At 44.5% G+C, this 17,113-nt stretch overlaps 1 protein-coding gene across 1 annotated transcript; it reads left to right on the forward strand.

Moving 5' to 3' along the window:
* The first annotated feature begins 13,187 nt into the window (after nucleotides 1-13,187).
* On the forward strand, nucleotides 13,188-14,060 carry LOC124678804. The gene has a single exon (XM_047214658.1). The coding sequence runs from the start codon at nucleotides 13,442-13,444 to the stop codon at nucleotides 13,838-13,840; it is 399 nt and encodes a 132-aa protein (XP_047070614.1). The 5' UTR covers nucleotides 13,188-13,441; the 3' UTR covers nucleotides 13,841-14,060.
* The last annotated feature ends 3,053 nt before the right edge of the window (nucleotides 14,061-17,113 follow it).

A 17,113-nucleotide genomic window follows, 5' to 3' on the forward strand; every position in this document is an offset into this window, starting at 1 on the left:
ACCTCAAGAAGCAAACACTTGTGTGAACTGTGCATTGATTCTTACATACTTGCATATTGTACTTGTTATATTACTCTATGTTGACTATTATCCATGAGATATACATGTTACAAGTTGAAAGCAACCGCTGAAACTTAATCTTCCTTTGTGTTGCTTCAATACCTTCACTTTGATTTATTGCTTTATGAGTTAACTCTTATGCAAGACTTATTGATGCTTGTCTTGAAGTACTATTCATGAAAAGTCTTTGCTATATGATTCACTTGTTTACTCATGTCATCACCATTGTTTTGATCGCTGCATCCACTACATATGTTTACAAATAGTATGATCAAGGTTATGATGGCATATCACTTCAGAAATTATCTTTGTTATCGTTTTACCTGCTCGGGACGAGCGAGAACTAAGCTTGGGGATGCTTGATACGTCCCCGACGTATCGATAATTTCTTATGTTCTATGCCATATTATTGATGATACCTACATGTTTTATGCACACTTTATGTCATATTCGTGCATTTTCCGGAACTAACCTATTAACAAGATGCCGAAGTGCCAGTTCCTGTTTTCTGCTGTTTTTGGTTTCAGAAATCCTAGTAACGAAATATTCTCGGAATTGGACGAAACGAAGACCCAGGGGCCTATTTTTCCAGAAGACCGAAGAACACACGAAGTGGGGCCACGAGGTGGCCAAACCATAGGGCGGCGCGGCCCAGGTCTTGGCCGCGCCGACCTGTGGTGTGGGCCCCTCGTCTGGCCCCCGACTCTGCCCTTCCGCCTACTTAAAGCCTCCGTCGCGAAACCCCCGATGCGAAAAACCACGATACGGAAAACCTTACCGAGACGCCGCCGCCGCCGATCCCATCTCGGGGGATTCGGAGATCTCCTCCGGCACCCTGCCGGAGAGGGGATTCATCTCCCGGAGGACTCTACACCGCCATGGTCGCCTCCGGAGTGATGAGTGAGTAGTTCACCCCTGGACTATGGGTCCATAGCGGTAGCTAGATGGTTGTCTTCTCCTCATTGTGCTTCATTGTTGGATCTTGTGAGCTGCCTAACATGATCAAGATCATCTATCCGTAATTCTATATGTTGTGTTTGTCGGGATCCGATGGATAGAGAATACCATGTCATGTTAATTATCAAGTTATTATACATGTGTTGTTTATGATCTTGCATGCTCTCCGTTTCTAGTAGAGGCTCCGGCCAAGTTTTTACTTTTAACTCCAAGAGGGAGTACTTATGCTCGATAGTGGGTTCATGCCCGCATTGACACCGGGACGAGTGATGAAAGTTCTAAGGTTGTGTTGTGATGTTGCCACTAGGGATAAAACATTGGCGCTATGTCCGAGGATGTAGTTGTTGATTACATTACGCACCATACTTAATGCAATTGTCCGTTGCTTTGCAACTTAATACCGGAGGGGGTTCGGATGATAACTCGAAGGTGGACTTTTTAGGCATAGATGCGGTTGGATGGCGGTCTATGTACTTTGTCGTAATGCCCAATTAAATCTCACTATACTTATCATGTCATGTATGTGCATTGTTATGCCCTCTCTATTTGTCAATTGCCCGACTGTAATTTGTTCACCCAACATGCTTTTATCTTATGGGAGAGACACCTCTAGTGAGCTCGTGGACCCCGGTCCATTCTTTAATCTTGAAATACAAATCTGCTGCAATACTTGTTTTACTATTTTCTCTCGCAAACAATCATCTTCCACACAATACGGTTAATCCTTTGTTACAGCAAGCCGGTGAGATTGACAACCTCATCTGTTTCGTTGGGGCAAAGTACTTTGGTTGTGTTGTGCGGGTTCCACGTTGGCGCCGGAATCTCCGGTGTTGCGCCGCACTACATCCCGCCGCCATCAACCTTCAACGTGCTTCTTGGCTCCTCCTGGTTCGATAAACCTTGGTTTCTTTCTGAGGGAAAACTTGCTGCTGTGCGCATCATACCTTCCTCTTGGGGTTGCCCAACGAACGTGTGAAATACACGCCATCAGCGCGGAAACCATCCTCAGGATCCACAGGCGCGACAGGCGAGGTACGAGGAAGATCATCATGGGGGGTGCGCGCCAAGTTCATCCTCTTCTTCAGAATTTGTTTCTTGCTCGTTTTGAGTCATTTCTTCACCGTTTTGCTGAAATTTTCTTCTAGCTCCACATCTACCTGCAACACATCAGTAATAGGCACAATAGGAGACATATGATCACCCTCATGTAAAATAGATAAAGTGGAGCGAAGGAGAATAATTTCCTTCTGAAGGAGTGCACCGGCATTGGGATGGAGTGAAGCGAAAGGGAACACATTTTCATCAAAAACAACATCACGAGAGATGTAAACACGTCCTGTAGATATATCTAGACATTTGACACCTTTATTAAGAGAACTATAGCCAATGAAGACACATCGTTTTGAACGAAAAGCAAGTTTGTGTGTGTTGTAGGGGAGAAGATTGGGCCAACAAGCACAACCAAAAGTTCGAAGAGTATCATAATTTTGAGTAACATGAAGAAGCCTTTCAGCAGGAGTGTCAGAATTAATGACTTTGCTAGGAATCAAGTGTTGGAGATATGCCCAAGAGGCAATAATAAAGTGGTTATTATATATCTTATGTTTATGATAAATGTTTATATACCATGCTATAATTGTATTAACCGAAACATTGATACATGTGTGATATGTAAACAACAAAGAGTCTCTAGTATGCCTCTTAACTAGCTTGTTGATTAATGGATGATTAGTTTCATAATCATGAACATTGGATGTTATTAATAACAAGGTTATATCATTGTATGAATGATGTAATGGATACACCCAATTAAGCGTAGCATCAGATCTCGTCATTAAGTTATTTGCTATAAGCTTTCGATACATAGTTACCTAGTCCTTATGACCATGAGATCATATAAATCACTTATACCGGAAAGGTACTTTGATTACATCAAACACCACTGCGTAAATGGGTGGCTATAAAGGTGGGATTAAGTATCCGGAAAGTATGAGTTGAGGCATATGGATCAACGAGTGGGATTTGTCCATCCCGATGACGGATAGATATACTCTGGGCCCTCTCGGTGGAATGTCGTCTAATGTCTTGCAAGCATATGAATAAGTTCATAAGAGACCACATACCACGGTACGAGTAAAGAGTACTTGTCAGGAGACGAGGTTGAACAAGGTATAGAGTGATACCGAAGATCAAACCTCGTACAAGTAAAATATCGCGAGACAAAGGGAATTGGTATTGTATGTGAATGGTTCATTCGATCACTAAAGTCATCGTTGAATATGTGGGAGCCATTATGGATCTCCGGATCCCGCTATTGGTTATTGGTCGGAGTGAGTACTCAACCATGTCCGCATAGTTCTCGAACCGTAGGGTGACACACTTAAAGTTGGATGTTGAAATGGTAGTATTTGAATATGGAAAGGAGTTCGAATATTTGTTCGGAGTCCCGGATGAGATCCCGGACATCACGAGGAGTTCCGGAATGGTCCGGAGAATAAGATTCATATATAGGATGTCATTTTATGTGAATAAAAATGTCGCGGAAGGTTCTATGGAAGGTTCTAGAAGGTTCTAGAAAAGTACGGAAGAAACCACCAAGGAAGGTGGAGTCCACATGGGACTCCACCTCCATGGCCGGCCAACCCTAGTGGGGGAGGAGTCCCAAGTGGACTCCCCTTAGGGGGCCGGCCACCCCCCACATGGGAGGTGGAACTCCCACCTTGGTGGGAGTCCTAGCTTGGCTAGGTTTCCCCCCTCCTATGGAAGGTTTTTGGTTCGGGTCTTATTCGAAGACTTGGACACCACCTCTTGGGGTTCCACCTATATAATGAGGGCCAAGGGGGAGGGGCCGGCCACCAAAAACACCACCAAGGTGGCCGCACCCCATAGTGGCCGGCGCCCCCCTCTCCCCAAACCCTAGCCGCCCCGCTCCTCCACTTCCCGCACGCTTAGCGAAGCTCCGCCGGACTTCTCCACCACCACCGACACCACGCCGTCGTGCTCGTCGGATTCAAGAGGAGCTACTACTTCCGCTGCCCGCTGGAACGGGGAGGTGGACGTCGTCTTCATCAACAACCGAACGTGTGACCGAGTACGGAGGTGCTGCCCGTTCGTGGCGCCGGAACCGATCGTGATCAAGATCTTCTACGCGCTTTTGCAAGCGGCAAGTGAACGTCTACCGCAGCAACAAGAGCCTCATCTTGTAGGCTTTGGAATCTCTTCAAGGGTGAGACTCGATACCCCCTTGTTGCTACCGTCTTCTAGATTGCATCTTGGCTTGGATTGCGTGTTCGCGGTAGGAAATTTTTTGTTTTCTATGCAACGTTATCCTACAGCAAGTTTAGAAGAAAAGTGGATGTGAGAAAAGCTTCATCCCAATATTTTAGAGGCATAGATGCATTAGCAAGCAAGGCAAGACCAACTTCAACTATGTGACGATGTTTTCTTTCAGTGGAGCCATTTTTTTGGTGGGCATGAGGACATGAGACATGATGAGAGATGCCAACTTTCTAGAAGAAGGCATTGAGTTTTTCATACTCGCCTCCCCAATCAGTTTGCATATTGATAATTTTCCTATCGAACTTGCGCTCAACATATTGGTGATAATGAATAAAGGAATTATAAACATCGGAACGCTTTTTAAGCAAATATAACCAAGTGAACTTGCTAAAATCATAAATAAAGCTTACATAATATGCATGTTTCCTAACAGAGAGAGGAGCGGGACCCCATACATCAGAAAAAACTTGTTTCAAGGAATAGTAGATCTGTTGGTGGAAGTAGGATATGGTAAGTGATGACTCTTGGCTAACTGGAAAGAATCACAAACATATGGGGTGATGTCAGGGGTGTAAGCTATTTTGTTTTTCCTTTAAGAACTTGCTGAACAATAAATGAAGGTGGATGTCCTAAACAATGATGCCATGTAGAGGATGACAACTTTATTGTGATGAAGGCATGCTTGGAGGACTCATTGGAGATAGGCATCAAAGGATAAAGACCTCCGTAGCAGGGACCTCTAAACAAATTTCTTCGTGTTGCTTGGTCCTTGATAAAAACTAAGAAAGGATGAAATTCAATATAAACATGATTATCAAGTGTAAATCTATGCACTGCTAAGAGATTTTTGGATGCACTTGGAACATGGAGAATGGCATTAATATTAAAGGAATTCTGAGGGGTGCGCAAAACTGAATGACCAATATGACTAATGTGCATATCCGTACCTTCAGCCATGCGAACACGATCTTGTCCATTCTAGGTGTCATGAGTGGTGAGCTTGTTCAACGCGTCTGTGATGTGGTCGGTGGCTCCTGCGTCATAGTGTCATAGTACCGGTTTGTGTAAACTTCCTGGGAAGCAAAGTTAGCCCCCTTGTGCCACGATCACCAATGTCGCCACGGTCATCGCCATAGCGCCACCAACACTCCTTAGCGGGATGTCCATGAATATTGCATATTTGACAGATAGTCTCAACATATGGGGTGGATGACGCTAGGGGCGCCCACCATTGTCTCCATCATCGCGGCGACTGGGACGGTCACCATCATAACGGCGGCCTTGGTAGCCACCTCCATCACATTGGCCTTGGTAGCCACCACCATCACGGCGATCACAATCATCTCGTCGTCCACGATCATCATGGCGATCCTGCTGTTGGCCACGGTCATCACCACGTCCACGGTCATCATAGTTTTGACGAGGACGGTCATCACGCCAGCGATCCTGGCCACGGTCATCGCGCCAACGATCTTGGCCGCGGGGAGGAGGGTCCTGGCCACGGGGAGGAGGCGCGCCACGGCGTGCCACGTTGGCCGACGACGAGAACCCAACATCATCAGTTTTTTTGCAGAAGATCATATGCTTGAACTTGGTCGAATAGATCGGACAGAGAGGTGGTCGGATTTGCACGAACAACAGTAATGAGATTGTTGTAGGGGCTTCCAAGACCATTCAGAACGTATCATATGATCTCATCATCATCCAGAGGTTTACCCACAGCAGCGAGTTCAGAGGCAAGGGTTTTCATCTTCGTAAAGTATTTTTCCGCGGAGATATCGTTCTTCTTGGTGTCATTGAGTGCACCCCGCAGCTGCTGCACTCGAGATTTTCAGGCAGCCAAAACATGGGCATTGAGGGCAGCCCAAACTTCAGTGGACGTCTCTAAGCTGATGACATACTCAGGCTTTTCAATGGTCACCTTCTTCTTGTTGGAATCTTCTACTTCGATATCCTCATCTGGCGCCTTCTCGACACCTTCCACATGCTCCAAGACACGGGCACCGCGAAGAGCCGGAACGACAGGGGCCTTCTAGACCAAGGCGTTCTCGCGGGTGAGGAGCTGGGTGGGAGGAGCCCCAAGAGTAGCAGCCAGAGCCATCGTAGATGATGAAGAAGCCATGGAACTGGACGACGCAGAAGAGAGCCGACAATGTAGAGGATGTCGTGGGTGTCGGCAGCAGAGGGTTTTGGTTTGGGTTTTGGCTTGATCTCGATGCGGCGTCGGTCGTTGTGACGGCATCGGTAGAGGGTTTTTGGTTTGGGTTTTGGTTGTGTTTGGGTTCGTGTGTTTGAGGGTGGTGGCGGCAGGGTTGCTGCGGCGGCGGGGCTTCGTGTAGCAGCGGCGGCGATGTTTTGCGAGAGCTAGGTCAGGTGGAGGAGTTGCTCTGATACCATGTGGAAAGTCTTGGGTGGAACCGATGCCTTGTTCAAGGCTCGGGCTTCGTGTTATATATGATCATAAGAACGCGAAACATTCCGTTGGGTAGGGCTTCCGTAACTAAACCTTCAAAAGTGACTTTTGCTTCTCTCGGGTTTTTTTTTCTCTCCTATTTTTTTTTCTGTCATTTTTATTTTTTCTCCTATTTTTCCATTTTTATTTTCAAAATAGGAAGGTCCAGATAGAATTCGGGTACTATAGCCACAGCGATTACCATATATAACATAAGACGAGTTGATTTCCTATTACGATGGATAGAAGAAAGAATGGATAGTCCAATAGCGGCCTCGGCAGCCGCAAGGGCTATCACAAAAATTGCGAAAATGTCTCCTTTTAATTGGCGACTATCAAATAGATCAGAAAATGTTACGAGATTTAGATTAATTGAATTAAGTATAAGTTCAAGACATATTAGAGCTCTAACCATGTTTCGGCTTGTGATCAATCCATAGATACCAATCGAAAATAAATAGACACTCAAAAAAAGTACAAGCTCAAACATCATTAATTAATATAGATATAGTAGATAATCTGGTATAAAAGAAGGAAAACATTCTTTGAAGAATCAAGATTCATAATTAATCCTTGTCTTGTTTGTTGGATTAGGTCTAACTTTCTTGAACAAACTGCGAGCGTGGAACTTTATGAGATGAAATAGGGAAAGACAGAAGATAGAACTTAAAAGGATAATTGAAGTGACTCGTCTTCGAATCCACTTTGGTTGGAGTCCGCCGGCTCAGTTTTCCGAAGGTGCTCATAGGGGTAGGGGTGTGCGTGTGTGCGTTCATAGGGGTGAGTGTATGCGCGTGTATGTGAGTATCTGCGTTTGTACTGTGTTTTTCAAAAAAAAAAAAAAAGAGCCCTGATCGTGGCATGTACAAGAGATAGATACGTGTACGAGTTGGTATACAATACCATACTCGTACGCGTACGGTGGAACTGTTTTATAACTCTAAAACTGTGATCTGAGTATTTGCTTAGTTGCTGTCCATTTGGGTCATTGTGCGAGAGTGATTGTGGAATTGACAGCCAGGTAACACAGCCACACAGGCGCCTGAATGAAGGTTCTGCACTCATAATAGCTGAAAGCCGGTCATCTGGTATTGTTGATGAATTATGTAGATCAGTAGAATCTGTACCTGGCTAGCAGTGTTCCTACTGGGTTCAATATATGATGTAGCAAATGCTAAATGTGAACTAGAGTATGATTAGCTCCACACCAAAATACTCTTACCGGGAGTTACTTGAGTAGCACAGTTTCAAGTTCCAAGTTTGAACGCAAATGCTTATGTACTTCTAGATGGTCCAACAATCATCTAACAAGAATGTCCATATATCAACCCATCGTAAAAATGTAACCGTTGAAGAGCCGTTCATCCTTTCAATGCCCAAAAACTTGAAATAATTTGTGATGATGATGCACTGAAAACCAATTTGGGGAACCCTACGTTTAAGCAATATTGTATTGCAATACCAGAGAGAGGTTTCCTGGGATGACAGGAATTGGCAAATGACCAAGTTGAGAATGAAATGGATCAGGATGGGTTAGATGATGTGAGTAAGCTGAGATCTCTCCGGCCACCAACAGATATACATGAAAGGTGTGCTTCTGTTCACCAAATATGTTCTTTGAGTTTCACATTAACGGATGCTATGCTCCGATATACTAACATTGCTATTTTATTTTAGTCTTGATTCATAAGAATTTTGTTCATCTTCACTTCGGAAAGAGAATTTTGCTTGTTCATAGTTCATACCTTATTTTCTACTTCCACCTCAACAGGCGCCCATCATTTATACTATGCCATAGCCTAGAAGATTGGAGCCACTGTTCAGTGCTACATGGCTGAAATATCGACGCTTGCTTCTGTATCATCTATTAGGGTTCGACAGATCATGCGACCTATATACTTATTTCTGTCTTCTCTTGAATTTTCGTGTCTGCTTTAAGGCTAAGATAATCTGTTGAGAAGGAAGATATGATCGATGTACCACAAGTAACCATATAGTATATGGTACATGCCTTGCTCTTGCCCTATGCACATTACCTTTTTCGAATCACCATACTTTACCAATAATATGCAATATACATAAATTTCTAATCCAGTGAAATAGAAAGCCCCTAAATAAATAAATAAAATCCGAAGTTCTGATCCAAGTGAATTCTCCAGATCCTGAGATGATCCAACTCCACCCGACTGTGCCACAAATACGGTAAACAAAGATCTAGGAGTGTTAATGTTGTCAGAATCGTGATTTTGAATCGGATCGCAATCTCTATGGTAGGATCGCAAACTGTATGATCTTCATTTTTAGAATTGTAAAATCTTAGATTCTACTTAGCAGAATCGTTGAATCTTTCCACTCAATTTATCGTAAAATCGTAGAATCACATAGTAGAATCATGATTCTGACAACTCGAGTGTATCTCTAGCTCTAGGGAGCTCTCAATGCGGAAGCTGAAGATGAGAAGCTTAGGAAGAAGATAGAAGTTCAAAAGTATGTCCAATTAGGCAATCGCCATTTTTTAACACTGATATTTTCCTTGTGAACCTCGATTCATATTTTTGTCAAGTAGTGGCATGCTCTGTTATCCATCAGCAATGCAGGATTGCAGGCTATATGACACATTATTAAAGAAAATGAATGCTTCAGGTTACTGTGAGAAGGCCCTGTAGAGCAAGCAGGGTGATGATATGAAAAAAAATTGCTTCTTTATTGGAGGAGCTCGAGATCATCGGCGAATCTGAGAGTAAACTGGACGCTAACAACTGACACTCCCATAGTTAAAGCATGGAAGGCATGCTGCCGTTTTGTAGAAAGCCTTTCTTGCATTTCTTCTCACCCAAATTTTCTGCGCTAAGTGAGACATCCCCCTCTCTTTATATTTTATTTTTTACTTTCTGTTTGTTTTCTATGGTCCCATTTACCTTTTATCCTTTCAGCTAGGTTGTCCATTATGGTCCGTTGGACGCCATGCATCGGCAGGATGAGATTCCTTAGATCATCTGCGTGACTTTCCATAAAAGTTTCTTATAGAACAACATTACTATGTAGATTTTAAATTGTTCATCATACCAACACTGCAACACATCATCTTCATATTTGTTCTTTTCAAAGTCGAAATTCCAGTAGTACAAGTTTATTGCATAGGCATGCTGATGATTTGTTGGTAGAATACTTTAATTCTTGCTTCCTTGAATTCAACTGATCTATCCTGAATATATGGGCATGCAAAAAAAAAAAACTAAGCATACAGATTTGCCGAAGAAAACCTGATTGGATCCAACAACGCTACTACACACATCTCCACTCAATCTCTGGTATGCATGTTGCGTACACATACTCCTCTAGCTATGTTGCTCTGGACAGCTTCCTCTAGCTATTGCTTTATGCTCAAAGATGGCTCCATGTGTGTGCGCTAAAAAAGCTTGTGAATGCATTGTTTTATCACTATTATTTTTTAATATAATTTTTAATAGATGCTTGTTCGCCGTTAGGCGGACAAGAGAACGGCAAGCCGCGCTTTCCTAACTAGTGATATGGACGTTGTGTGCAGCGATGGAACTGAACCGACTGATCCAGAACTAGTTGGTACCGTGAACTCGTAGATGGCTCTTTATATACTGTCAAAAAAATCCAGAACCCGAGCAGCTTAGCTGGTACAGAGTTAACACTATGACTAGGTAGTTCTCTTGACGCAATGACAGTTGATATGAGACAGTTAAAGTTGTACAGTAGAAAGCTAAGTTCTTTGCTTACTTTTCCTCCCGGTCGCGGTCTTCCCTATCGGCCGAAAGTTCCGAAAGTACGCGATGTGTGGTGAGGAAATACCTAAGAGCGCTGCACGAGACAGAATAGGATCTATGATCCCACGTCAGTGCTTTTCTTTCCGGTGAGTTTTCTGGCACTTAGATTGTGTTGACCCTGTATCCACTTCTACTTTTTGGCTCGCTTCGGTACATTGGTAGTGTTGTTTGCGTAAGCAGTCTCTGAAGTTTTCTGAAGTTGAGGCGTCGCTGGATAAATAGGCCATCATCAAACAGGGAGAGGACCATAATTCCGATATGTACAAGGCACAGCCTGACTTGGCCTAACTATGGATAAGTGCAAAGTGATGGACCAATTACTATATAATACTTTCTCGGTCGGTTGTCCGAGAATTATTAAAATTTAGATGTATTTAGATGCTATTTAGTGTTCAGATACATCTAAACTTTAACAAATCTCAAACAACCTTCGTGAAATGGAGAAAGTACCGTAGATATATGGTATTGATTTAAACAAATCATATTTCTTCGCAATCCGTGCATGGCCTCCCTCTAAGAAACGGTGCATGATGGCCCAAAAGCCGCTTAGGGGAAAGAGTAGAAGGGAAAAAAGTGCATAGCTTGAATCTCATAAACGAAAAACCTCGAGAAAGTAAAGAGTTTCGTAAGTGAATTTGCTCATGCCATGTGTGGCAAGATAACCCGATTATTCAAATGTGAATCAGAAACCTCAATAAAGGATGTTGGGAAAATGACACCCCGACCCATTGTTAACTAATTAATTTTAAAGGTGAATAATATGAAGTTTCGTTGAAAATATATTAAAATTTTCATTGTCAAAAAATATTTGTAAAAGGTACTCCCTCCGTTCTTTTTTAATTGACTCAAATTTAGTATAAAGTTGTACTAAATCTGAGTCAATTAAAAGAGAACGGAGGGAGTATTATAGTTGTTCCGTGTGAAAAAAACCATAGTCCTTCAAATATTTGCTTTGCTAGGCATGGCGTTTATTTTGTTATATCATAAAATGTATATTTTTGCAGAAATTGACAATAGCGGAGGACTTGAGTATTTAGACTTTTTGAATATTAATTTTAGGTCTGTGATTTCATTTTTTGTTCACAGTGCAAGCTATCTCATAAAAGAATGTTGAGCAACGGAGGAATGATCCTTCGTTTGGCTATACGTCGGATGAGACTCTCCCACCGAATTATCGCTATGAATGATATCCCGTTTAGTCCGCTCCTTCCAGCGAAATTACTGTTGTGGAGGGGATTCGAACCTGAGTGGGCTCGGCTTAGCACCCGAGCACAAGCCACCAAACTAAAACTTGGTTCTCAACTGAGTTTGGAGTTATTACTATTCATCTTCTTTTGTTTTGTTTCGAGATACTAATCAAACTTAGATCCATCTTCCACGACATCTTTTTATTGAAGTTGTATCAATGTGGTGTTTTTTCCTGCAAATTCTGCTGTGAAATTTTAGTTTATGCATACCTTGTACTTTGAAATGGAAAAGAAAATGACATAACCTATTTTAGTGAAAGATGAAAGCTATTAAATAAATCCAGCTGTCTCGGTCTCGGATACTAGTAGAAAGTTAGGTTCATTGCACACGGTTTGACACATTAATTGGATGATCGTTTGTGTGAATTATCATCGAAGAAAACCGGGAAGCAAACACATCAGTCCTCTCGTTGAAGTCGTAATGTTGCTAATTTACTTGGTAATCGGCTAAACGGGGTGAATAAGAAAACTAAGGCTCGCATTTGAGTAGGAGCTTGTGCTTTAGTTTGGGCAATCTGGAATTGCCGTAATGATGTTGTTTTCAACGGGTTGTAAAACTGAACTTTGTTATTCACGAGTCTGCTTCACCAATTCACATGTGGGCTTACCTTCCTCCCACTGATTAGCGGCAATCTATAGATATATCGGGTGCCATTGTTGATGGCGCTTATACGGGCTATTTTCATCCATAGTGGTTGGTTGCATACTAAATATGTACGAAATGCATAGAGGAGCTTTATTTATCTTGTTTATTAGATGGTAGATTTTTGAAAATACACATGCATGTTTCGATAAAGTTGGGACATCCTTGTTGGGTATTAGCGGAGGATTGTGATTCGGAAGTAATAAAATCCTTCGTGATGGCTTTCCCTGAAAGAAAAATAAGTTTGTTTCGTTGCACAAGTTCTCACAAATCGTATGGCTCTGGGTGAGGAAGAGAACTGGGAAGGAAACTTATCATTGCTCTGGTAGAACCTGTCCGGGCCCATACAGCAGACGCCCGAAACACTATAAAAAGAACGTACACCGAAGAAACCCCACGTACGTGCCACTGACGGGTGGCCCAGTGAGCGGACCCAGCCTTAGGATCGCTTGCGTGTACAATCTCGCTCCAATTCCACATCCACCCCGCCTCCTCGCCACACAGCTGCACAAGCGCACATCCCACCACCGAACCCAATTACCCTCCTACCCTCGCCGCTTCCCCGCAACCACGAGCACGCCCTGCGGTCCGATCCTTCTGAACACACGCGCGGTGGCATGCTCGTAATTCAGCCGAAAACCGGTGGCCCTCCCCCACGCCGCGCAGTATAAATAGGGGCCAGCCCCCCTCCTCACGGCCCCCTTCTCTTATAAGCCACAATTTCTTCCTCTCGCCTCCTCTCCTCCCTCTCCTCTCCTCCGATTTTTCTCTTCTCCTTTCCCTCGTCCTCTCCTTTGGCTCTTGGTTCCGTGGGAAGTTACCATCCTGCCCCTGGTGGGTCCCACCATTTTCCCAGATAAATTTTTTTCCTTTTTTTTCTCTCCTCGTATTTTATTTGCCTCCCATCAGAAACCGCTTTCCCCTCTTCATTTTTTTCCCACCCCAAAGAGAAAGACGGCCTCGTTCGCTGGGTGGTGACGTGGCCGGTTAAGGAGAGCCGTCGGATATGTCTCTGAGCGAGAAGCTGGAGGCGGCGCGCGTGGCGCTAGGCAAGCGCAAGGAGCGGGAGCTGCAGGCGCAGCTGCAGCAGATGGGCCCCACCCCCTCTCCAGCCACGGCTAAAGCTAAAGCCGAGCTGTCCACCAAGCCGGTCGGCAACAAGCTGCTGGCCGGGAACCTGGCCCACGAGTTCCTCACCCGCGGCACCGTGCTGGGCCGCCGGATCGAGCCGGCCCCCGCGGCCCCGGGCCGACGGATCGAGCCGGCGTGGCAGCCCGCTCGGCCCGAGCCCGAGCCGAAGCGCAGGTACGCCGAGGTGTCCTGGCTACTCATGGCCAACGGGGCCCACATCCCCGGCGTCGTCAACCCCACCCAGCTCGCCCACTGGCTCCAGATTAAGGACTGAAGCCGCCCGCACCGCCGCGCCATTTGCGCCCCAAGGATGGATGGAAGAAAGAAGCCACCACCAAGACAAAGCGGTTTCGCCGTCCGATCCCCCTCCCTCTCCATCCTCTAGTCAATTACTTACTAGCTCTTCTTCTTAGATCTAGCGAGAAAACTATTACTGTTGTTGTTGTTGTTGTACTTAGCTATATTATCTATCTCTGTTGGATGCATTGCCATTACCAGTATGCATCTACTTTTTCATTCCTGTATGTACTTAGCTATCATCATCATCCATGCGTGTTATTAATCTTGCTTTTCCATGCGCTCGAAAGCCGATAGGAAGAAATCGAAAGTGAGATAGATGGAAAGTGGATGGATCGCTCTCCTCTTGCCATATACGGGGACGCAGCGCGCATGGCGTGCGCGTCGATAACACCGGCAGATATAGCAGCGAACGCTTCCACGGTAGTTGGTCCCCGTGTTTTCCATCTCCATCAGTCTAGCCCGGTCACGGATGCATGGCATCGATGGGCATGGGTGCGCCGGCTAGGAAGTCCAGTCCATAAATACGGGCAGCTGGCGCCCACCGCCTGCGTGCCAGGGGAAACATCACCAGAGAACCAGAGTAGATAGATAGAGATCTGTATGTATCGTCGTCAAGGCCACCACCTGATTATTAGTGTTGATTATTATTCGGACAGGATCTCGCGCGCTGTGATGAATACCAAATGATGATTAAGGCATGATATATCCAGAGTGGTATGGTGAACTCGTGCAGGCCGGTGCACGGACCGGACGCCTTTGATCTTGCTGCTCCGCATACGTACCTATATAGGTGTGGTTTCTAAACAGATTTGTTTATTGGAGCAAGCAAGGAAAAGGAATGATATTATTTTTTTGACGGTAGAAGGAAGGATGTTAGGTGCGCCCCAATCTTTGTTTCCGGAGGAAGAAGATTAGTTCGTCCTTGTTGTTGCCACCGATTTGATTGGTTGGCCCTTGTTCCTTCTAACTTCTTGTAACTACACCTGGTCCAGCTCGGCCTGTCATGCTTGCGTTTAAATATAGTACAGTGGGATCGCCGTTGATCCAGTCGGTTCATCGTCTACGTACGGGTCTCGCCGTCTGGGTCAATGGTTGTATGAGGGACGGAGGGAGGGTGGTGTGGAATGTGCCAGCAATCGGGAAACAAGTTTGTTGATCCTTGAGCACGTACTTGTGGTATGTGGCCTTGTTTTCCGGTATAGTTTATCCAGATTTTGCAATGGTCTCTTGCCGGTCATGGTGAAGACAGAAGCTGCCTACTGTGACGTACAGACTTGTACGTAGAGCCGCCGGGCAAAGCACTCTCGAGGCAACTTCCCGGCATGGTCTCCGGCGAACACCGGAGCGACTAAACACGCCGTTGATCGTTTTCTTGTACTACTGCCATCGACAAATTCTTTTCTAGGACGAGATGGGGCCAGGCTGCCTTGTTGAACCGAATTTACAGCTCATAGGCGTTTTCTCAGCAGGTTTTAATTCTTGGATGGGTTGGTCGTCCGCAAGGATCGCTAGCTAGAGTGCTGGACAAAGCGACGGTTCACGTCATTCAAGGCTGCAAGCACCCGGCCGGGTGCTCTGTACTGATGATGTGCGTCCGAGAAGGATAATTAATGGAGTACATAGTCGAGTTGTTTTGTGCCAACAACAACAAAAAACATATTTTTTTCCTTCTCTTCTTCTTACCTATAACGCGTGCCACTACCTATTTTGTTTGATTTCTCAAAATTATATAGTACGAGTTAGAGAAATATTGTGCACATCTTCGGATGTTTGGTTTGGGATATTGGATGCCCCGGTGGGGAAGACAAAGAAGAGCAGAGGAGGACGGAACTCGGAAGTCGGAAGGAAAGGATGATGTAGGGATGGGGATGAAGCGAGTTCACCGGCGACATAGAAGGGATGGGGATGGGGAGAGGGAATTGAACGATGGCCATCATAATAGCCTTGGGGTCACTGGCTAGGCGTCCGATAACTACGATGTGGTGACTTAGGGATCACTAAGTGAATATGCAACAAGCTTCTAGATGGGCCTAAAGGAAGGTTGAATCGGGATGCGGCAACTTGCAATCAGTGGCACATCGCATAGTGGTAGACGATGCGGTGACAAGTGCACAAAGAATGGGGGAGGAGGAGGAGGAGGAGGAAGGGGAGCTGTTGTGAGCGATGAGAAGCTCAGGGGAAGGGGAGGGCGCGACGAAGAAGATGGGAGCGTGTGAGAGGAAGAACACGTAATGAAAAGGTCCACATGTAGAGAATAAGGCCAAACCGTAGCAATGTAGTTTACTTCTTTAATGTTTCATTTCTATTATTTTGTGTTATGAGATCGGAGTTCTATTCACGCGTGGGAGGATGGGGCTTAACTATAATTACATGTGGCTACTCAGAACAACCTTGTGGTGGATGCCAGTAGTGGCATCACGTGTTCTAGGCGGTGTATGTTGCTTTTGCAAAGATAATACAATATGAAACGACGAGATGCAGTTCGTATATATAAGGGATGCCAAATGAGCAGTAGAAGGTGTATACAAATAGAAGATAAAATGTCATATGGTATGCGTAAGAAGGCATCAATGATGCCGAGACTCCTAACAATAGTTTCCTAGGTAGTAGGACTAGGGGTATATGCTATCGGAGAGATTGAGGTTCTGCACTATTTTCATAATTGTGTGATTCAATCGGAAATTATCCGAGTTGAGTGTTTCTGTAAATTGTGATAAAATAATGAAATTCAGTCATGATTTCATAATTTATCATGGTATAGCTTGTGCTTTCAGTGTTTTGAATGTCATTTCACTCAATCATGATGGTGATAGGGGAGGTATACATGCACTTGCCTCATCAATGTCACATTACAAAGTATTTCGATCGATTCATGCATTTCCTGTTTTCTTGACTTATAAATATATTTCGATGTTTATGTCTGTGGTTTGTGGACATACCTCTTGCTAACCATTGCACTGATGAAGAGACGACGGGTATAGGATGAGCCAAATCCATGCTAGTTAATCAGTTCACTTGTGGCAATATTTCAGAGTCCCTCCTAAAAAAATACATACATTTGTGACTCCTGCTGAATAACAAAATAAGGTATACATTTGTTAGTCACAAAATTAAACCAACATTGTGCGAGCAAAAAATTTCTTTTCCACCTTGTACTTGTTATCCCATATGGCTTACATGGGCGTTTTTGGCCAATTTTGTTGACATAGATGGCAAGAGTGTTTGCATATCCATTAAAAATATAGAT

The sequence above is a fragment of the Lolium rigidum genome, chromosome 7 (assembly GCF_022539505.1).
Source record: "Lolium rigidum isolate FL_2022 chromosome 7, APGP_CSIRO_Lrig_0.1, whole genome shotgun sequence".
Classification (NCBI taxonomy): Eukaryota; Viridiplantae; Streptophyta; class Magnoliopsida; order Poales; family Poaceae; genus Lolium; species Lolium rigidum.